Raw genomic sequence first — 16,103 nt, 5'->3', positions numbered from 1 at the left:
GGGTGGGGGTGCACTATAATATTTGTGGGGTTTTTTTCTTTCTTTTTTTGTATTCACTATGTTTGTATTATTTGTATTTAAAAATAATATTTTTAAAAATCGCTTTATTTTAAATAAAGCAATTCATTCCCTTCGAATGCTGTTTTCATTTGCAGCGTATGCAAATTGGTTAGCTGCACCAAGCCAGCCCTGTGTAAATAATCATACCGTTAAATTGGACATTCACAATCGGGCTTAAAGGAGGCTTTCTTCCCATATAGCGCCCGATGAAGTGAGCGCCGTCTCTTTGCGCACGTACAACCGTATTACAACCCCCTCATATTACCTATAAACTAGCCGCTAAGAAGCGGCGCTTCGATCTCCTCAGACCCCGCTCCGGGGCCCTTTCGCCCCTCACACCCACCCCCCCACTCCTCCCTTTTGGGACCAATTGCCCGGCATCCCGGCAGCCGAGGGGGAAAAAAAAAGCCCGTTACGGGAAGCGCCTCCCCCACCCCGTTTGCCACGCCCATGCCCCCACGTGACCACCGGGTCCTCCAATGGCGGCCTTCCCTTGCGCCGCGTCGTTGCAGTTATAGCCGAGAAGTCGGCAAGCGAAGGCGTCTCCGCTGCTGATCTGGGAGGGCGATGGTTCGTGGCCTTGCGTAGGTTGCGCAAGTAGCTGGGAGGAGAGGCGAAGCGGTGAGTGGCGGAGTGGAGGGCGGGGTGGGGGGTGTCACGAGCTGGACCCCCCCGCGCTCCCCATAAGCCTTTGGGAAAAGCGGGGTGCGAGAAGAAGGGCAGCCGCCGAGCCAGGCCGAAAGAAGGAGGAGGAGGAGGAGGATTTGGCAGTCGCCCATCCTCCCTCTACCCCCGCTGGTCCTCCTCCTTAGGCTCCTTGGGGATAAGAAACTTCCTTCGGGCCGCCGCAGGGCCCGAAGAAAGTACACATTTCACCCTCGGTCTCCATGAGAAGCGCCTGCTGTATTTTATATATGCATTTTCTTCGGTCGGTCGGTCCAAGAGCGGAGCCCATTTTGCGCTCTCCGGATTAGGCTGGCGCCGTGATTTTCTAACCATCCGCATCTGATGGGAGCAAAAAGTGGGTCGGGGGGCGGGGAGGAGTCGGGGGGAATTTCCCAGCGCTTTTTGTTTTCCCCGTGTGCTTTTCTGGCATGTACGTGTGTGTGAGTGTGTGAGGGAGAGGTGTTGGGGAGGATTTCACACCGCACTCTTTTTAGCTTATCTTGTGTTCGGAGCAGCGTTGGGCAATGTTCCTCGGTCTGAACTTAAATAAACCAGCCTCGAGTCCCTGGGTCAGAATTGCGGGGACCATGTTTTCCTTAAATAATAAAAAATAAAATAAAAGCACAAGCCTGAAACGCGGGCAGATCTTTGGGGTGGGGGAGGGTTAAGTTTCATAAGGATTTAAAAGTTTGGGTCAGAGGTCTTCAAACTTGGCAGCTTTAAGATTTGTAGACTTTAACTCCCAGAATTCTTCAGCCAGCTATGCTGAAGTCCACAAGTCTTAAAAGTTGTCAAGTTTGGGGACCTCTGGTTTAGGTTGATAACTCTGGGCAGGGAAATTCGAAGAAAGGAAAGGGAAACTTGACCAAAGCGTATTCTAATCATGTCTGAAAAAGTGTGACAAGGTTCAAAGTTACAAGAAGCAAGTTGCTGTCCTTGGTGTGAATTGGTGTGGGTGGGTTTGTGTACATGTGGGTTTTAGTGTATCCTTCCTAGGAAAATGTACAAATTGGGATGCTCTTTCTTGAGCTTTGATCCTGAGGTGCGGTGTGAAATCCGAAATCCAGAAAGGAAGCTTACCCTAGATCTCTCCTCTGGCTTATCTCTTTATCATAGAGGAATTCCTGCCTCTCCAGTACAGGAAAAGCTAAATGACTAAAATAAAGAAGGAAAGAAAATTGGGGGGGGGGGGAAATCTAAAGGAAGGCTTCTGAAATAAAAGACTGTCCTTTATCTAGGGGGGGCACTCTAGATTTGATGTGCGGCAGGCTTGGAAGGAATAACTGATTCTGAATATTGAAGTTATCCTCAGTTTATTTCTCCTTTCCTGGCGTCTTTTCAAAATCTGTTCTGCAAAATAAAGTATAGATGTTTGATGATTTTACAACCATTCATTTAGTGACAGCTGGAAGTTAAAACAGTGCTAAAAGAAGTGGCTTGCAATCCTTCCTTGCACTTAGATGCTTGGCAATCAGCATGGGTTTACAGTGGTTGGGGTGCTGTGACCTTCCCAGCTGGCTTCCCATAAAGTCAATAGGGGAAGCAAGATTTGTTTAGTGACCATGTGATTCATGGTCATATAGCAAAAAAAAAGATTGTAAAATTGGACAAAACTCAAATTAACTGCCCTGCTTAGCAACGTAAATTCTGGCCTCAATTGTGATAGATAGTCAAGATTTACCTGTAGTCATTTGATCCCAAATAGCTTGAATTTTTTCATGGCTGTCTGTAGTGCTGCCTCTCTTTCTGTCCTCCTAAACTGCTTTAAAATTCTTATCTCTCAATTGTAGTGATCTGCTTTTTTTGTATGTGTATGGTCTTATGCAAATGGAAACCACGACTTGGGGCTGTATCTCATAGGACCACATGGAATAATGCAAAATTAGATGTATGCGCTGCAGTGTGCAGGTAGTCCTCAACCTAAGACCAATTGACTCAAAATTTCCATTGCTAAATAAGGCAGTTGTTAGTTTTGCCCCAATTTACAACCTTTTTTGCCAATTCAGTGAATCACTGCAGTTATTCAGTGAATCATGCAGTCATTAAAGGAATTCCCCCATTAATTTTGCTTGTCAGAAGCAGCTGGGAAAGTTACAAATGGTGATCACATGACCCTGGGAGAGGGCAATTGTCATAAATAACATGCTAGTTGCCAAGCACCTGAATTTTGACCTTGTATTTTTTTTATATCAATAGAGGAAAAGTTACAAGTAAATAGCTATTATGTATTGTAAGTCACAAAGAGTTTGGTAATTGGCAGTTCTGTATATAATGTCTACCAATTTTAATAAACTTTGAAGCACTAATTATAACTGAACATTTCTCTTTATTTTATGTAATAGTTGAACTGCACCATATGGGGTTAAGTTAATACTTTTCTATAAATAGTAGTAGAAAGGAGTAACAGTAGCCAGAACAATGTTCTTCAGGAAATTCCTCAATTGCTCTCAAACGTATACAAGGAAGCATTTGTTGTTGTTATTTTTCCTGTTTCATATAACATCTTGTTACTTTTTCACAGAAATTATAAAATACCTAATAAGTATCTTTTGCAAAGTCATTCTTCTTTTCCACTTGAATCCTTGCAAATGTAAATATTTACAAAAGAGAGGTATCTTATAGTCAACGTCAGAAAAAAAGTATTGGCAATCAAACATTGCAACATGGGGTTGGCTTCTAAAAATAAAAGGCATAAATTTCATGTAGCTTTTTTTTAGTGGCAAAAATTAGACTAGACTATTTGTCTTAGCCATTCCCATGCCACATCCAGCATTCCTGCTAACTATAAGAACAACATCAGTCAATGTTGACTCATTTTAGCCATTATGCCACATATGAAATAGAAGAACAGCTTTACACAGGCCTGGCGTACTCATGCCAACAGGAAGAGCCTACTTCGGATCCCATCAGTCAAAGAATTCCATCTGCTGGGATCCAGAAGAAAAGTCTGCAGCGCTCACTCTTTGAAGCATCTTGCCCTCCCCGCCCTCCTATTCTTCCACAAGAGCCTAAAGACCTAGCTCTACCAGTTGGCCTGGAATCCAAATAATGGAGTTTCATACTGGAAGTAGCTGCTACATTGGTGGCAGATCCCTTCCCCTTACTCTCTGCGCTCTATCTATCCAGCTTTCTTTTTTGGCAATCATATCCTGTAGTTGTATTTTGTAATGTATTATTTTTCATTGTTTATTTAATTGCTGCATTATTTTTTGTTCATTCTCTTTTCTTCCTTATTGTTGTGAGCTGCCTAGAGTAGCCCCACAGTGAGGTAGGCAGCAAATAAATTCAACAAATATTCAGTCTGTTCTATGCAAGATAGGACATCTAATTTAGCAATACTGTACTCTTTTCACAACCTTGTAGCCCCTCTTCAGGATAACCTTATAAACCAACAAACAAGCCCACATTTAATGTATTTATGCATAAATGCAAAATAAATTGCTGTGAAGTTGGAGGTATTCAAGTTAGGAATGTGACTGTGCATCTTTTGTATATTTATTATGTAATCTTGGCTGACATGATTTGTGGCATATTTTAAACCATATAATGCAGAGGGAAATATTTTAGATGCAATTATATTATGCATAATGGAGATATGTCTAAATATTGCTGCAATATTTACTGAAGGTGAGAAATTGGATGGAAAATTAGAAAAAGTAAAAAGAACACTTAAATTATGGTGTGAAGATCCTCAGAAGAGAGGTTTATTAAGAGAGGTTAATTTAAGGAGCAATGACAGCATTGGTGGATGAATGTGGTGAAAGCAATGGTGGTTTGGAAGGGTAGATAGGAAGAAAGAGTTTTCATGCAAACTAGATTTAGCTATCTTTTAATTGCTTGCTATTGTTTTCTGTGCTTTGATAAAGTTGTTGGCCCTGAAAGAGACTAGGTGTGCATGCATACCTATGCAAACATAATGCTGTGCCTAACTATATTGAAAAAATGGCTCAGATACATCCAATTCTGCTTAAGATTTGGCTTTTTTTGAAATGATTATATTACGTTTGCAGTTTAAGAACATAATTGCCCTGTGTTTGTTTCTTTAAGAAGTTTTAGTAATAGTTTACTATAAGGTATCCATAAGACCTATGTATAATTCTTACACTATAATAAACATCCTTCACATATTGATCTGAATATTAATGATAAATAGTCATCTCCCCCCCCCCCCCCCCGGAAGAGATTTTCATGTCCTTTAAAAAAAGGAATAGATGTTTACATTGTCAAATAAAAATATTAGTTTCAGAACTGAGGTTGGCCAGGAATCAATGGAAGCATTTTCATATGCAAACCAGAATTTTCAGCAATTTTGGCATGCTGAGAAGAAACAAACATGTCAATGCTGCTTGGTCATTATGTCTATGGCTTGTTTACCATGATGTGCAAAACAATCTTAACTTTTTTCTATACAGACTCTTGGTTTGCATGTAAGAAGCTTCTGCTAGTTCCGTGATGGTGAACCTATAGCACCCGTTCCACAGGTGGCACACGGAGCCATTTGTCTTGGCACATGAGGCATTGCCCTGTCAGCAGACCAGTGCGCATGTGTATGTTGGCCAGCTGACTTCTGCCTTCTTTTGAGGCCATTTTTCGCTAAAGCCTCCAGAGCGTGAAAAACCAGCCCTATGGGCAAACCGGAAGTTAGAGAACCTTAGGGAAGTTAGGGAACGGTTTTAGCCTTCAGGAGGCTTCCCTAAAGGCTCCAGAGGGCAAAAAACGAACCTACGAGCAAACCAGAAGAGACCTCAGGGAAGCTCCTGAAGCCTCTGGGGGGAGGGGGAGGCTGTTTTCGCCCTCCCCAGGCTCCTATAAAACCTCGAGCCTGGGGAGGGCTAAAAAAGCACGCCAAAAATGGGGCGAGTGCTGGTCGTGCGCGTTAGGGTCGTGCACAAAGCATTATAGGTGTGACATGCTCGCGCACGACCTCCCTGCACTCTCCCCGCTTTTGGCACGCGAGCCAAAAAAGGTTCGTCATCACTGTGCTAGTTATTTAACTGCTCACACTACAGGAAATGCTAGTTTGCCATGAATTGAGAATGTATCATATCTCTTAAATAATGGCAAAAGATTCATTCTATACTTGAAGCATTCTGATCTATATCATATCACTTGGAAGAATTTTATTAGAGAATAAATCTACTTCACCACACTTTATCATTCAGAATTAATAATTATAATTATACCATAATACTACTAGTGTCAATTCTACAAGACGGAGAAAATTAGTAATGTACTGTACTTTTAGTGGAATAAATTTTTTGCATGCCAAACTGGCAGTAATGCCGGCAGCAATCCACCCCATTTTTGGTCCCAGGAGGTTTCAGGGAGGCCTTCTAGCACCAAAATGGGAGGTGGGGTGGAGGGATACCACATCCCCTACTCCCCCTTTTGGTGCTAGCAGGCCTCCCTGAAGCCTCCTGAGACCAAAAATGGGATGCGGGAGGATGCATCCCCTCACCCCCTGCACATGTGTGTATGACCCTCCATACATGTGTGCATGACCCTACCCCCGTGCATGTCTTCCAGCAGAGACCCGAAAATTGGCTGGTGGGAGGCACGTGCACATGCGCAATAAAGCTGACCTGGTCAACAGCTTGTGTGCCCGCAGAGATGGCTCCACGTGCTACCTGTGGCACACATGCCATAGGTTCGCCATCACAATCCTAGACTAACAAGACAAATTCCTTGTGTGTCCAATCACACTTGGCCAATAAAAATTCTATTCTACTCTATTCTATTCTATACTATTCCATACAGCTAAGGATGCAATATAATATTAACTGTTTCTTATGATTTTATTAATTCAGTAAAAGGTTTACTTATTGTACGTAACTTCATTATGTTGGTAGAGTGAAATGGATAAAGGACATTTGTTCATATGATACGGACTTGTTCTGTTATTACCTACTTTGATTCACAGAGATTTGAATATATTTTTGAACTTGTGCCAGAATTTCCTTTCCTTTCTGTTTTCCCCGAAATGTCCAAAAGGACATTCTCTAATCAAGGCTGTCTAGTTCACCAACTCTGCCAATATAATATATAAGAACAAAGTATCATATCATTTTTCCAATTTTTATCCATCAGCCTCATCAGAAATATCTCTGGTTTTGACTGCATATTTATCTTATTTTGAATTTTCTGAATATAGAACCGAGGTGGCACAGTGGTTAAAGTGGAGTACTGCAGGCTATTTCAGCTGACTGCTAGCTGCAGTTTGGCAGATCAAATCTCACTGGCTCAAGGTTGACTCAGCCTTCCATCCTTCCGAGATGGGTAAAATGAGGACCCAGACAGTTGGGGGCAATAGGCTGACTCTGTAAACTGCTTAGAGAGGGCTGTAAAAGCACTATGAAGCGGTATATAAGTCTAAGTACTATTGCTATATGTGTTTAATCCAGAATTCTTTTAACTTTTTTACAAATTACCAAAATAATGAAAAGTGCCTTCTTGAAGTTTACATTTCGGAACATATTTGAAATACCCCCCTCGCAGTTAGAGACTACTCCGATTGACTGACTTATCTATATCACAAGCAGAAAACTCAAATAAAGGAGAATATTTGTAGCTCAGGGTTGAAATGAGGGGTCCTTGGTGCTCTCTTAGTTTGCTAGGTAACATCATTAGTGTTAGTAAGGAACGGGGCTTTCTCAATTTATATTCTAGTGGCTTGCCTGTCGGTGTCAGGGGGTAGTCTTAGGGATTCTTTGCTTGAACTGTTTACTGTTGGCTCTTTGGCAGGTTCTTGATTGGGGTATTGTTTACTTGATTGTTGATCTGCTGTTAACCTTGGAGTTAATTTATGCTGATCTGGGTGCTGATTGCTGGTGGAGTATGGGTGAAACCCTCACCCACCCTGACAAGGCAAGTCACCAGAATATAAACAGACAGCAAACAACACTCCTTAATAGCACTGATGATGTTACCTAGTTTAGATAATGAAATTTCTGCAAGAAACAAGCTCAGAGAGCCCCAACTACCCTCAGAAAACTCAGCTTTACAGTTGTAGTTACAGGCCAGTGCCAGCAGGTGTCAGCAGGTGTCAGCGAAACTCCACTCCACTATAAATAGCTTAACCAGGTTACAATATTCTAATATTGTACAATATTCTATAGTCCCAATCCAGTTGGTTAGAATTTTAAAAAAGCATTATGGGAAAGCAAAGTCCAAGAAAAGTCATATTTAACAATAGGGATTCAATAAAATTTAACTTTTCTTTTAGATTTAAAAGGAAATCTTCCCTTTTTTTGTTAATAACTTTCAGATATTTATAAATTACAGGTCATAACTGGCACTCATTCATTGTAACTTTGAACAGTCACCGAATGAATGGTTGTTAACTAAGGGCTTCCTGTATTTGCGTGTGTGTTTGATTTTGACTGAACTGTCTGTCATGCTTAAGATAGTTGAACTTACCTACTAGGAGATACAGTACCTGCATAAAAATAAATGTCTGATTCACCATTGTAAAAAGAGGTTGCATAACTGTTTTACAGTGACTTGGATCAAAATGTTTTCAAAATGGGGCATGTCAATGCAAGGTTTCTACGTTCTCCTGAGCATTTTACAAATTGGAGGTAAGTCTGCAATGATGAATTATAGCATTGATGAACGAGACTGATTTAATATTGTGTTTAAATTACATTAGTGGTTTTTAGTATTAGTTTGAAACTTAGGAACAAGACTGTAGGTATCAACAAAAATTTGTATAGGTTCAGAGTTTTCTACTCTGGTGTGCTGGTTATTTGTGGATTGAAACCTTTTGAATAAATACTAATTCAAATTTATTGAGACAAAATGTAACATGAGACAGCAACAGACTAATAATTGAATCAAAGGACATTAACTGACTTATGACTTGGATTTAGCAAGGGAATAATAAAAGAATTAGTCATCCAAGAGTGATGGGGAATAACCAGACAGGTTGGTTTAAGCCCATGAGACTCTAGTAGTTCTTAACTTTATTTGGAGTCCCCCAAATTAAGAACAATCTTTTTGTCATGTTTTGATGAGCTGTCAACAGCAGTGATATGATGGCATTTGCAGAAAATACCACTGAAAATCTGCATCTGCCCTTGGTAGGTTTGATCAAGTGAAGTTTTAGCTCAGTCTTTCTGTGCTACACTTACCTCAGTGTCAGTAGGTCTACTCATTTTAAGATGTTTAATCTGGTTATCTCAAAGGAAATATAATACTTATATGCAGTTGGTTCATTACATTCTTTAAGTACTGGCCTTATTCTAATTCTATAATAGTAAAACTATACTATACTAGTTCTAGAACTTGTACCTAAAAAACATATTAATTCCTAGCATAATGCTAACATTTAAATAGACATTAATACAAATAGCTATTATCAAGCTTCTTTTGTTTAAAGCCTAAGATAAATTAATAAAAGCCTAAAACTCACCAATTTGTGAGGGGAATATTCTGTTTCTGGCTGTTTATGATTTGAGAGTGACTAGTGTTTTATGTCATACATCTCCCTGTCCCCCCAAGAGAAAAGTTGACTGTTTTAGTGTAGTTTTGAGAAGGCTGTTGCTGTTTTCTATATTATTTGTTGTTTATAGTAATAATAAATATGTTCACCAATGGAAAAGTAAATGTAATCATTTCTCTCAGTTTCAGATGGCTTCCTGAACATATGTGGCTATATTGTCCCAGAGTCACCGGTAGTATTGTCCATTGGTTCCAATTTTACAGCATTTTGCATTTTGCTTGATGACTGTCATTATGGCAAAATTGGTGCCGAGCAAGTTATTTGGAAAACAAAGACAACAGTTGTCCCTAAAGAACAATACAGCATAATAAATAAAACTATTTCTAGTGTAACCTTCAGTGATACTTCTACATTAGTTTCTCCTCTGACTTGCAACGCTGAGTTACCTGGCGGTTTGGTACAGAACATCTATGGAATTCAAATTCAACTGGGCTGTAAGTCATGTCCTTTAATTTTTCTGTGTCTGGCAACGTGGAGAAAATTCTAATGATAGGATATAGTAAATTACTTATCTTTTTAAGATCTTCTCATTGCATGTTCTTAAATTTTAGTTATACTTGAATTCAAAAGAGGGCAAATCAGTATGACAAATATTCTGGCAAATGTAATGAGAAAGGCTAAATAATTTTTCACTTATTTAAGTACCATATAAACATGAAAATATGTTTGTCCATTTACACAGTTTGAGAGTATGTTATGAGAAAGTACCGTATTTTTCGGAATAAAAGATGTACCGTTTTCCCTTTTAAAAAAAGGCTGAAAATCTGGGTGCATCTTATACACCGAATACAGCATTTTCTGCCTCCTGAAGCCCGGCCCCTTCACCAAAATGTCCATGCATACCTTTATGGAGGCTTTCAGAGAGCTTCTGGGAACTGGGGAGGGCAGATATGAGAAAAAAAATGGGCCTTCCCCCCCACCAGCCCCAGCAACATTCTATAAGCCTTCATAAGGCTATGCATGCCATTTTTTTGACAAAAAACAGGACTGTTTTTGTGAAAAATGGGCCGTTTTTGGGTGGTTTGCAGAGTGCAAAAACGTTTTTTTTTTTCCTTTTGGAAAGCTTTTTAACTGATTGATGAGAATTACATTGATCAAGTGCTGTGCCAGCAGAAACAAAGTGTTAGGTGCTGCAGATTGTCAGCGATTTCCTTCTCCAGCACATGGATAAATACACCTGGAAACATCTACCTACCTACCTATCTTTCTCTCTCTCTCTCCCTACCTACCTATCCACTGTATTTCTATTTTCTCTACTGTACTTCTCTCCCTCTCTATCCCTCTACCTACCTATCTACACTCTCTCTTCCTACCTACCTACTGTATTTCTCTTTCTTTCTCTCCCTCTCTATCCCTCTATCTACCTACATACCTAACTACTCTCTCTCTCTCTCTACATATCTACGTATTTCTCTCTCTCTCTCTTTCTATCCCTCTACCTACCAACCTACCTACTGTCCCTTCTCTCTCCCTACCTATCTACTGTATTTTTCTATCTCTTTATATTTCTCTCTCTATCCCTCTACCTACCTATCTACACACTCTCTCTCTTCCTACCTACCTACTGTATTTCTCTCCCTCTTTATCCCTTTATCTACCTACCTACTTTCTTTTTTAATTTGCCTCTTCAAAACCTTGGTGCATCTTATACTCCGGTGCGTCTTATACTCCGAAAAATACGGTATGATTAAGATTTAGTTTATTTGTATGCTGCCCTTCTCCGGGAGGGACTCAGGGCGGCGAACAACTCAAGGGGGGAAAGAGGGGAACATAAAACACAGTACATGTAGTTAAAATAAACAAGAATCATACAACCATACAAGTTGAGAGGGGAGGGGAACTTTACATTTTTAAAAACGTGGAATTTTCAAGTCATCTTAAGCTTCTGAAAAACATTGAAATATTAGTAAGGTACAAAAGCGTTTGTGGTTAGATGGGCACGTAATTATGATTTTTCTTTATAATTGTTATTGAAAAATCACTACTTCAGGGTTTGGGTATGCAATTTAATATTTTAAAGACATGGACAATTTCCATATATTTGCTGTCATTACTCTAATTCAATTATGGCATTAGATGTGCTGGACTTAACATTAATGAAAAGATGCTCATGCAAGAAAGTATAAAGGAGTCTTGAAAGTATTTCCTTTTTGGATTGGGTCAAGTTCCCAGCTGTGATCTTTGATATGGAAGAAAGGAATGGGACTTGGAAATTGCAGATTACCCATAATATTCCAGTCCATGCTCTTTTATAGAAGTGACTTTAAGCAGTCCACAGAAGCTTGACAAGGATAAATGGAGTAAGAGGGATGGAACATTTATTTGCATGTATCGTCTTGTTGTCACAAATTTTGGACTAGTTTCTGCTATGTTTGGTTTTTTGTTTTTGTTTTTTTGGCAGATCCTCCCGAGAAACCTACAAACTTGAGCTGCATTGTGATTCAGACACAAGTAGCATCCTTTATTCAAAGATGTTCCTGGGAACCTGGAAGAGATACATTATTGAGCACTAATTATACTTTAAAGCATAGGTGGTAAATATATTTTAAAATGAACCACTTAATTTTTTAATGTGTTTGATTACTTTTAAAGGAACTTCTGACCTTCTCAAATTAATGGTTTCATATTGCAAACCTGAAATATTTTATGCAGCCAGAAATTGTGGGGTCAGTTACCCTGTGAACTGTAAGCAGTTATGACAGTTTGTTCCAAATAATGTTCCAATTTGAGTAAAAGCGTACTTAATTTGATGTTAATCTTAGAGTAAATTTCAATTAGTTCTATGATATTTACTTGTTATTACCATGTTTCCCTGAAAATAAGACAGGGTCTTATTTTCTTTTGACCCCCGAAATAAGCACTTGGTCTTATTTTCAGGGAGCTCTTATTATTTTCAAGGTTCAGGAGGCAGCGAGTGTGGTCACCTTATTGGAATTGGAATTGGAATTGATTTTATTTGTAGGCCGCCCTTTTCCCTGAGGGGACTCAGGGCGGCTCACAGAAACCAGGGAGAGGGGAATACAATACAATACAGTAGTAAGACGACAACACATAATAATGGCTGCTGCTGTGTTGCAATATTTTCGGGGAGGGCTTATTTTTGGGGGAGGGCATATTTTAGCACATGTTCTCAAAAGTCCAACTGGGCTTATTATCTGGGGATGTCTTATTTTGGGGGGAACAGGGTAATTATGCCTCAGATTATGTGAATGTGTCCTTGTAAATACATTATGACATCAAGATATTAATACATTTAATGTATCAAAGCTTGTTTATTTTCTTTATATAGGCCAACTTCAGTACATCCTGATTGTATACCTCAAAATAGTAATAATTCCTGTACCATTCCTGATGTGGTTTTTTTTGTCACTTTGGAAGTGTGGGTAGAAGCCAAAAATGAACTTGGAGCAGCTGAATCTGACCACATTGAATTTGATCCCGTAACTTGTGGTAACTATGCTCTTTTCCATGAATTAATGTTAGAGGACTCTCATTAATTCCTTCACTTGATATTTGAAATCTCTTCCTCCCCCCACAGATAGTCTGGATTTTAAGAAGAATATTACTCAGAGCATATGAGCCTTTTGTACATAACATTTGTCAACAGCTTCTTACACTACCTGCATGTTTTTTTTCCTAGGCTCATGCAGCTTCATTTAATCTTTAAAAAAGACATTTAGTTAAATGAATTGTCAACAGGGGCTATGAGCACGTTTGTGCATGTGCCAAATCTTAAAATGTCAAGAAGTATATAGTTCTAAATGCAAAATGTTGGCGGTCGAAATTAATTGAATCTGTATATTCAACAATAAAACATTTTTCTCCCTTTGTTCCTAGTGAAACCACTTCCTCCACACAAGCTGTCCCTCAATTCAGGAAAATTTCCTAAAATCTTAATGCTGTCATGGGAAAACAGTTTGAATGAACCTCACGAACTGAAATATAAAATTCAATATAAGATCTTGAAGAGCAATGATTGGAATGAGGTAATCCTATGGCTATTTTTTATTATGACAATTTCTGTTTTACTGTACAGATAGCCCTCAACTAACAACTGTTCAGTTCAGAGTTATGATGGACATCCTTCCATTCTCCAGAGTAACATGGTCACATTTGAGGCATTCATCAACCAAACTGCAGTTATGGTTGTTTGCAGTGACCCATGATCACATGACCACATTTGGCAATATTTTTGTTGATAATTTGCATTTACTTCCAGTTTTTGGTAAAACCAACTCGTAGTGAACAATTGGTACACTTAACAGCTGATTCAAAAAAGGTCTTAGAATCAGATTGTGCGTGGAAGAAACTCCACAGGTATTGCACATCTGAAAACAATTCTGCATGGAGGCCTTGCGGGGGGGAGGGGGGGATCTGACTAATGTCAGAAATTGGTAGGCAGTTTTAAGAAATGCCTACTTAGATTACTTCTACCAGATATTGGAACCAAGGTGTATTTATCATTTGTGCAAAAAGAAATGAATATATCTTTTAATTTTTTGTTGAATAAATGATTGCAATAAATACCTCAGTTACATCACCTTTATCTTTGTTTACTGTTTGGATGAAGATAAAATATTAATATCCAATATTGATTTTTTTTTAAAGTTTACATGCAGTGTATTTACTGTTTCACATGACTGTACAGATAATCCTTGACATACGTGCAATTGAGCCTGGAATTATGATCCTAAATTGTGGTGGTCAGTCAGTGGGTCATTATATGTCCAATTTTATTGCCTTTTTGTGGCAGACGTTAAGCGAAACCATTTTCCCTGATTGATGTTTTTTTGCCAGAAACTGGAAATAAATGCTTGTTTCTGGCAAAAGAAAAACATGATGAAACTACAGGATGGTGCAAATGGCTGTAAATGCCCTTTTAAGACTTGAAAGAGAAAATACAACACGGCAATTTTAAAATCTGTGCGAGTATCATAGTGAGTGAGTATCATAACACTTATGAAATTCAACTTTATTTCAGATTCCACCTGAAGATACAACTTCAACAAGAACTTCTTTTACTCTCCAGGAACTCAGACCAAATACAGAATATCAAATTAGACTGTGTTGTGCAATTCATTCGTCAAAGTACTGGAGTGAATGGAATGAAGTAATTGGATTCACTGCTGAAGACAGTAAGCAATATTTGTTTGTTTGTTTACCTGGTCTCACAATGTCAAAACATGAAATAGTTACATGTCTGCACAAGTTACCCTGTAACCTAAAAAGAACATAAAAGTAGATCTATAATCCCTTGAGCAAAGAGCCTAAAAATGGATGATCAATTACTATCAATCGTGGGAAGTCTGATACTACATATTATTAATATTATCTCTGAAATTAGTAATTGTTAACAATCTCCATTGGTTATGTAAAAATATTAACCATGATATTCCTTTGAAGATTATATATTTCAAATTCAGTTAAGAGTTCAAGAGGGCTCTGACTGTTTGAATAAAGGATTAAAATGACTTTTAGGAACAGGAAAATGCAGGACATATAACCCAAACTCTTACAATGTTACAGGATAATAATTTTTTGGATATTATGGATAAAAATTGTAGAGGCTGAGATTTTCCACCATCTATAAATTATACAGCATTTTTTCCTTTAGTTTGAAAACTGATATTAATAAATAATCCAAAAATTATGCAGAGAAAAGGACTGGCTGTTTGGTGCATAGTATTGTGGAAGTCTAGAACATTTTTAATAACTCTTAAGTGCTACTATAGGATATTTAATACCAATAGAACATTACAATATGTAACCTGTATCTGGCATTATTACTAAGCATTATTATAATGAAGCATATGTCAAATTATTTAAGAGAGATTTTTTAATTTTGATAAATATGCATTAAATAAAATGAATAGTGAGATTTTCTAAAATCTACATGTTTGAATTTTATCGTCTGTTAGAACCATCGAAAGGACCAGCTCTTTGGCGTAACATTGAAACTTCTGATTCAAGAAATTGGACGTTAGGCCTTCTTTGGAAGGTAGGAAAAAATTATATATCATGATTTTCTTGCTTTAGATGTTCTTGGCAACAATAGGTATCTTTCATGTTCTAATATATTGCAATTAAATATGTAGTGTTGTAATGTATAGCACTGCTACAGCTTAGGGCAACAATTTCATGAAATATCCTTTGGGACAGATATAAATAGTAAAAACAAAACATAGTGTAAAATAGTGTTTCTCAAACTTGGCAACTTTAAGATGGATAGATTTCAACCCCTACAATTTCCTAGCCAGACAGTTGCCATGGCTGAAAAACACTGCTATAAGAGATGTGCATTGATCTGAGGACTATACTTGCCTTTTAAATGACATTAAACTAGCTAAGGTCAGGACAATTAGATTTTTGATGTAATTTATCTACTCCCCATATGTTTAATCATTTTCTTCAGTTAACTATAAAAATAACAAATCAATGAACTTGGGAGGGGGTGGGGAAACTTTTAAAATCTCCCTAAAGCAGGGGTCCCCAATCTTTTTGCTTCTCTGGACTGGCTTTGGCAGCTTCGGGAGAATGGTTGGGTTGTAGAAGTCTTAAAAGGTTGTTTGAGAAATCTCATAAGAATTTGGATCATATTCTGAGTGGGATTTCTTGAAAAAAAAAACAAAAGAACATGATTGATGTTGATTGTCTATTGAACCGGGAAAGGAAATCAGGTTTTAGCATTTAATAAAATGTAGTTAAAAACAGCAGAGTTAATGAAGCATAATTGGATTGTGCTCTGTTTCAGGTAGACATCAATTACCATACCACTGCATGTTAACTTCTCTAAGACATTAACAGTAACATTAAAATTGAATATATAACACATTTGTTTGTAAACATTCTCAAGTCATTCCTATATATTAGGAATGTA

General features: G+C 38.2%; 1 protein-coding gene across 1 annotated transcript in view; it reads left to right on the top strand.

Moving 5' to 3' along the window:
• The first annotated feature begins 574 nt into the window (after nucleotides 1-574).
• IL6ST (interleukin 6 cytokine family signal transducer) overlaps nucleotides 575-16,103 on the top strand; it is a 32,752-nt gene continuing 17,223 nt past the window's right edge. Inside the window, exons 1-8 of the mRNA XM_014063091.2 lie at nucleotides 575-681; nucleotides 8,223-8,303; nucleotides 9,349-9,660; nucleotides 11,628-11,760; nucleotides 12,516-12,676; nucleotides 13,064-13,212; nucleotides 14,208-14,361; nucleotides 15,145-15,224. Of these exons, the coding sequence (XP_013918566.2) occupies nucleotides 8,237-8,303; nucleotides 9,349-9,660; nucleotides 11,628-11,760; nucleotides 12,516-12,676; nucleotides 13,064-13,212; nucleotides 14,208-14,361; nucleotides 15,145-15,224 (1,056 nt within the window). The 5' untranslated portion in view covers nucleotides 575-681; nucleotides 8,223-8,236. The remainder of the gene's footprint in view (nucleotides 682-8,222; nucleotides 8,304-9,348; nucleotides 9,661-11,627; nucleotides 11,761-12,515; nucleotides 12,677-13,063; nucleotides 13,213-14,207; nucleotides 14,362-15,144; nucleotides 15,225-16,103) is intronic.

The sequence above is a fragment of the Thamnophis sirtalis genome, unplaced genomic scaffold (genome assembly GCF_051295495.1).
Source record: "Thamnophis sirtalis isolate CommonGarterSnake01/CBP01778 unplaced genomic scaffold, rThaSir2_p1.2 scaffold_5, whole genome shotgun sequence".
In the NCBI taxonomy this organism is placed as follows: Eukaryota; Metazoa; Chordata; class Lepidosauria; order Squamata; family Natricidae; genus Thamnophis; species Thamnophis sirtalis.
The sequence above is the reverse complement of the archived record's forward strand: the minus strand, read 5'-3'. Positions and strand labels throughout refer to the sequence as shown.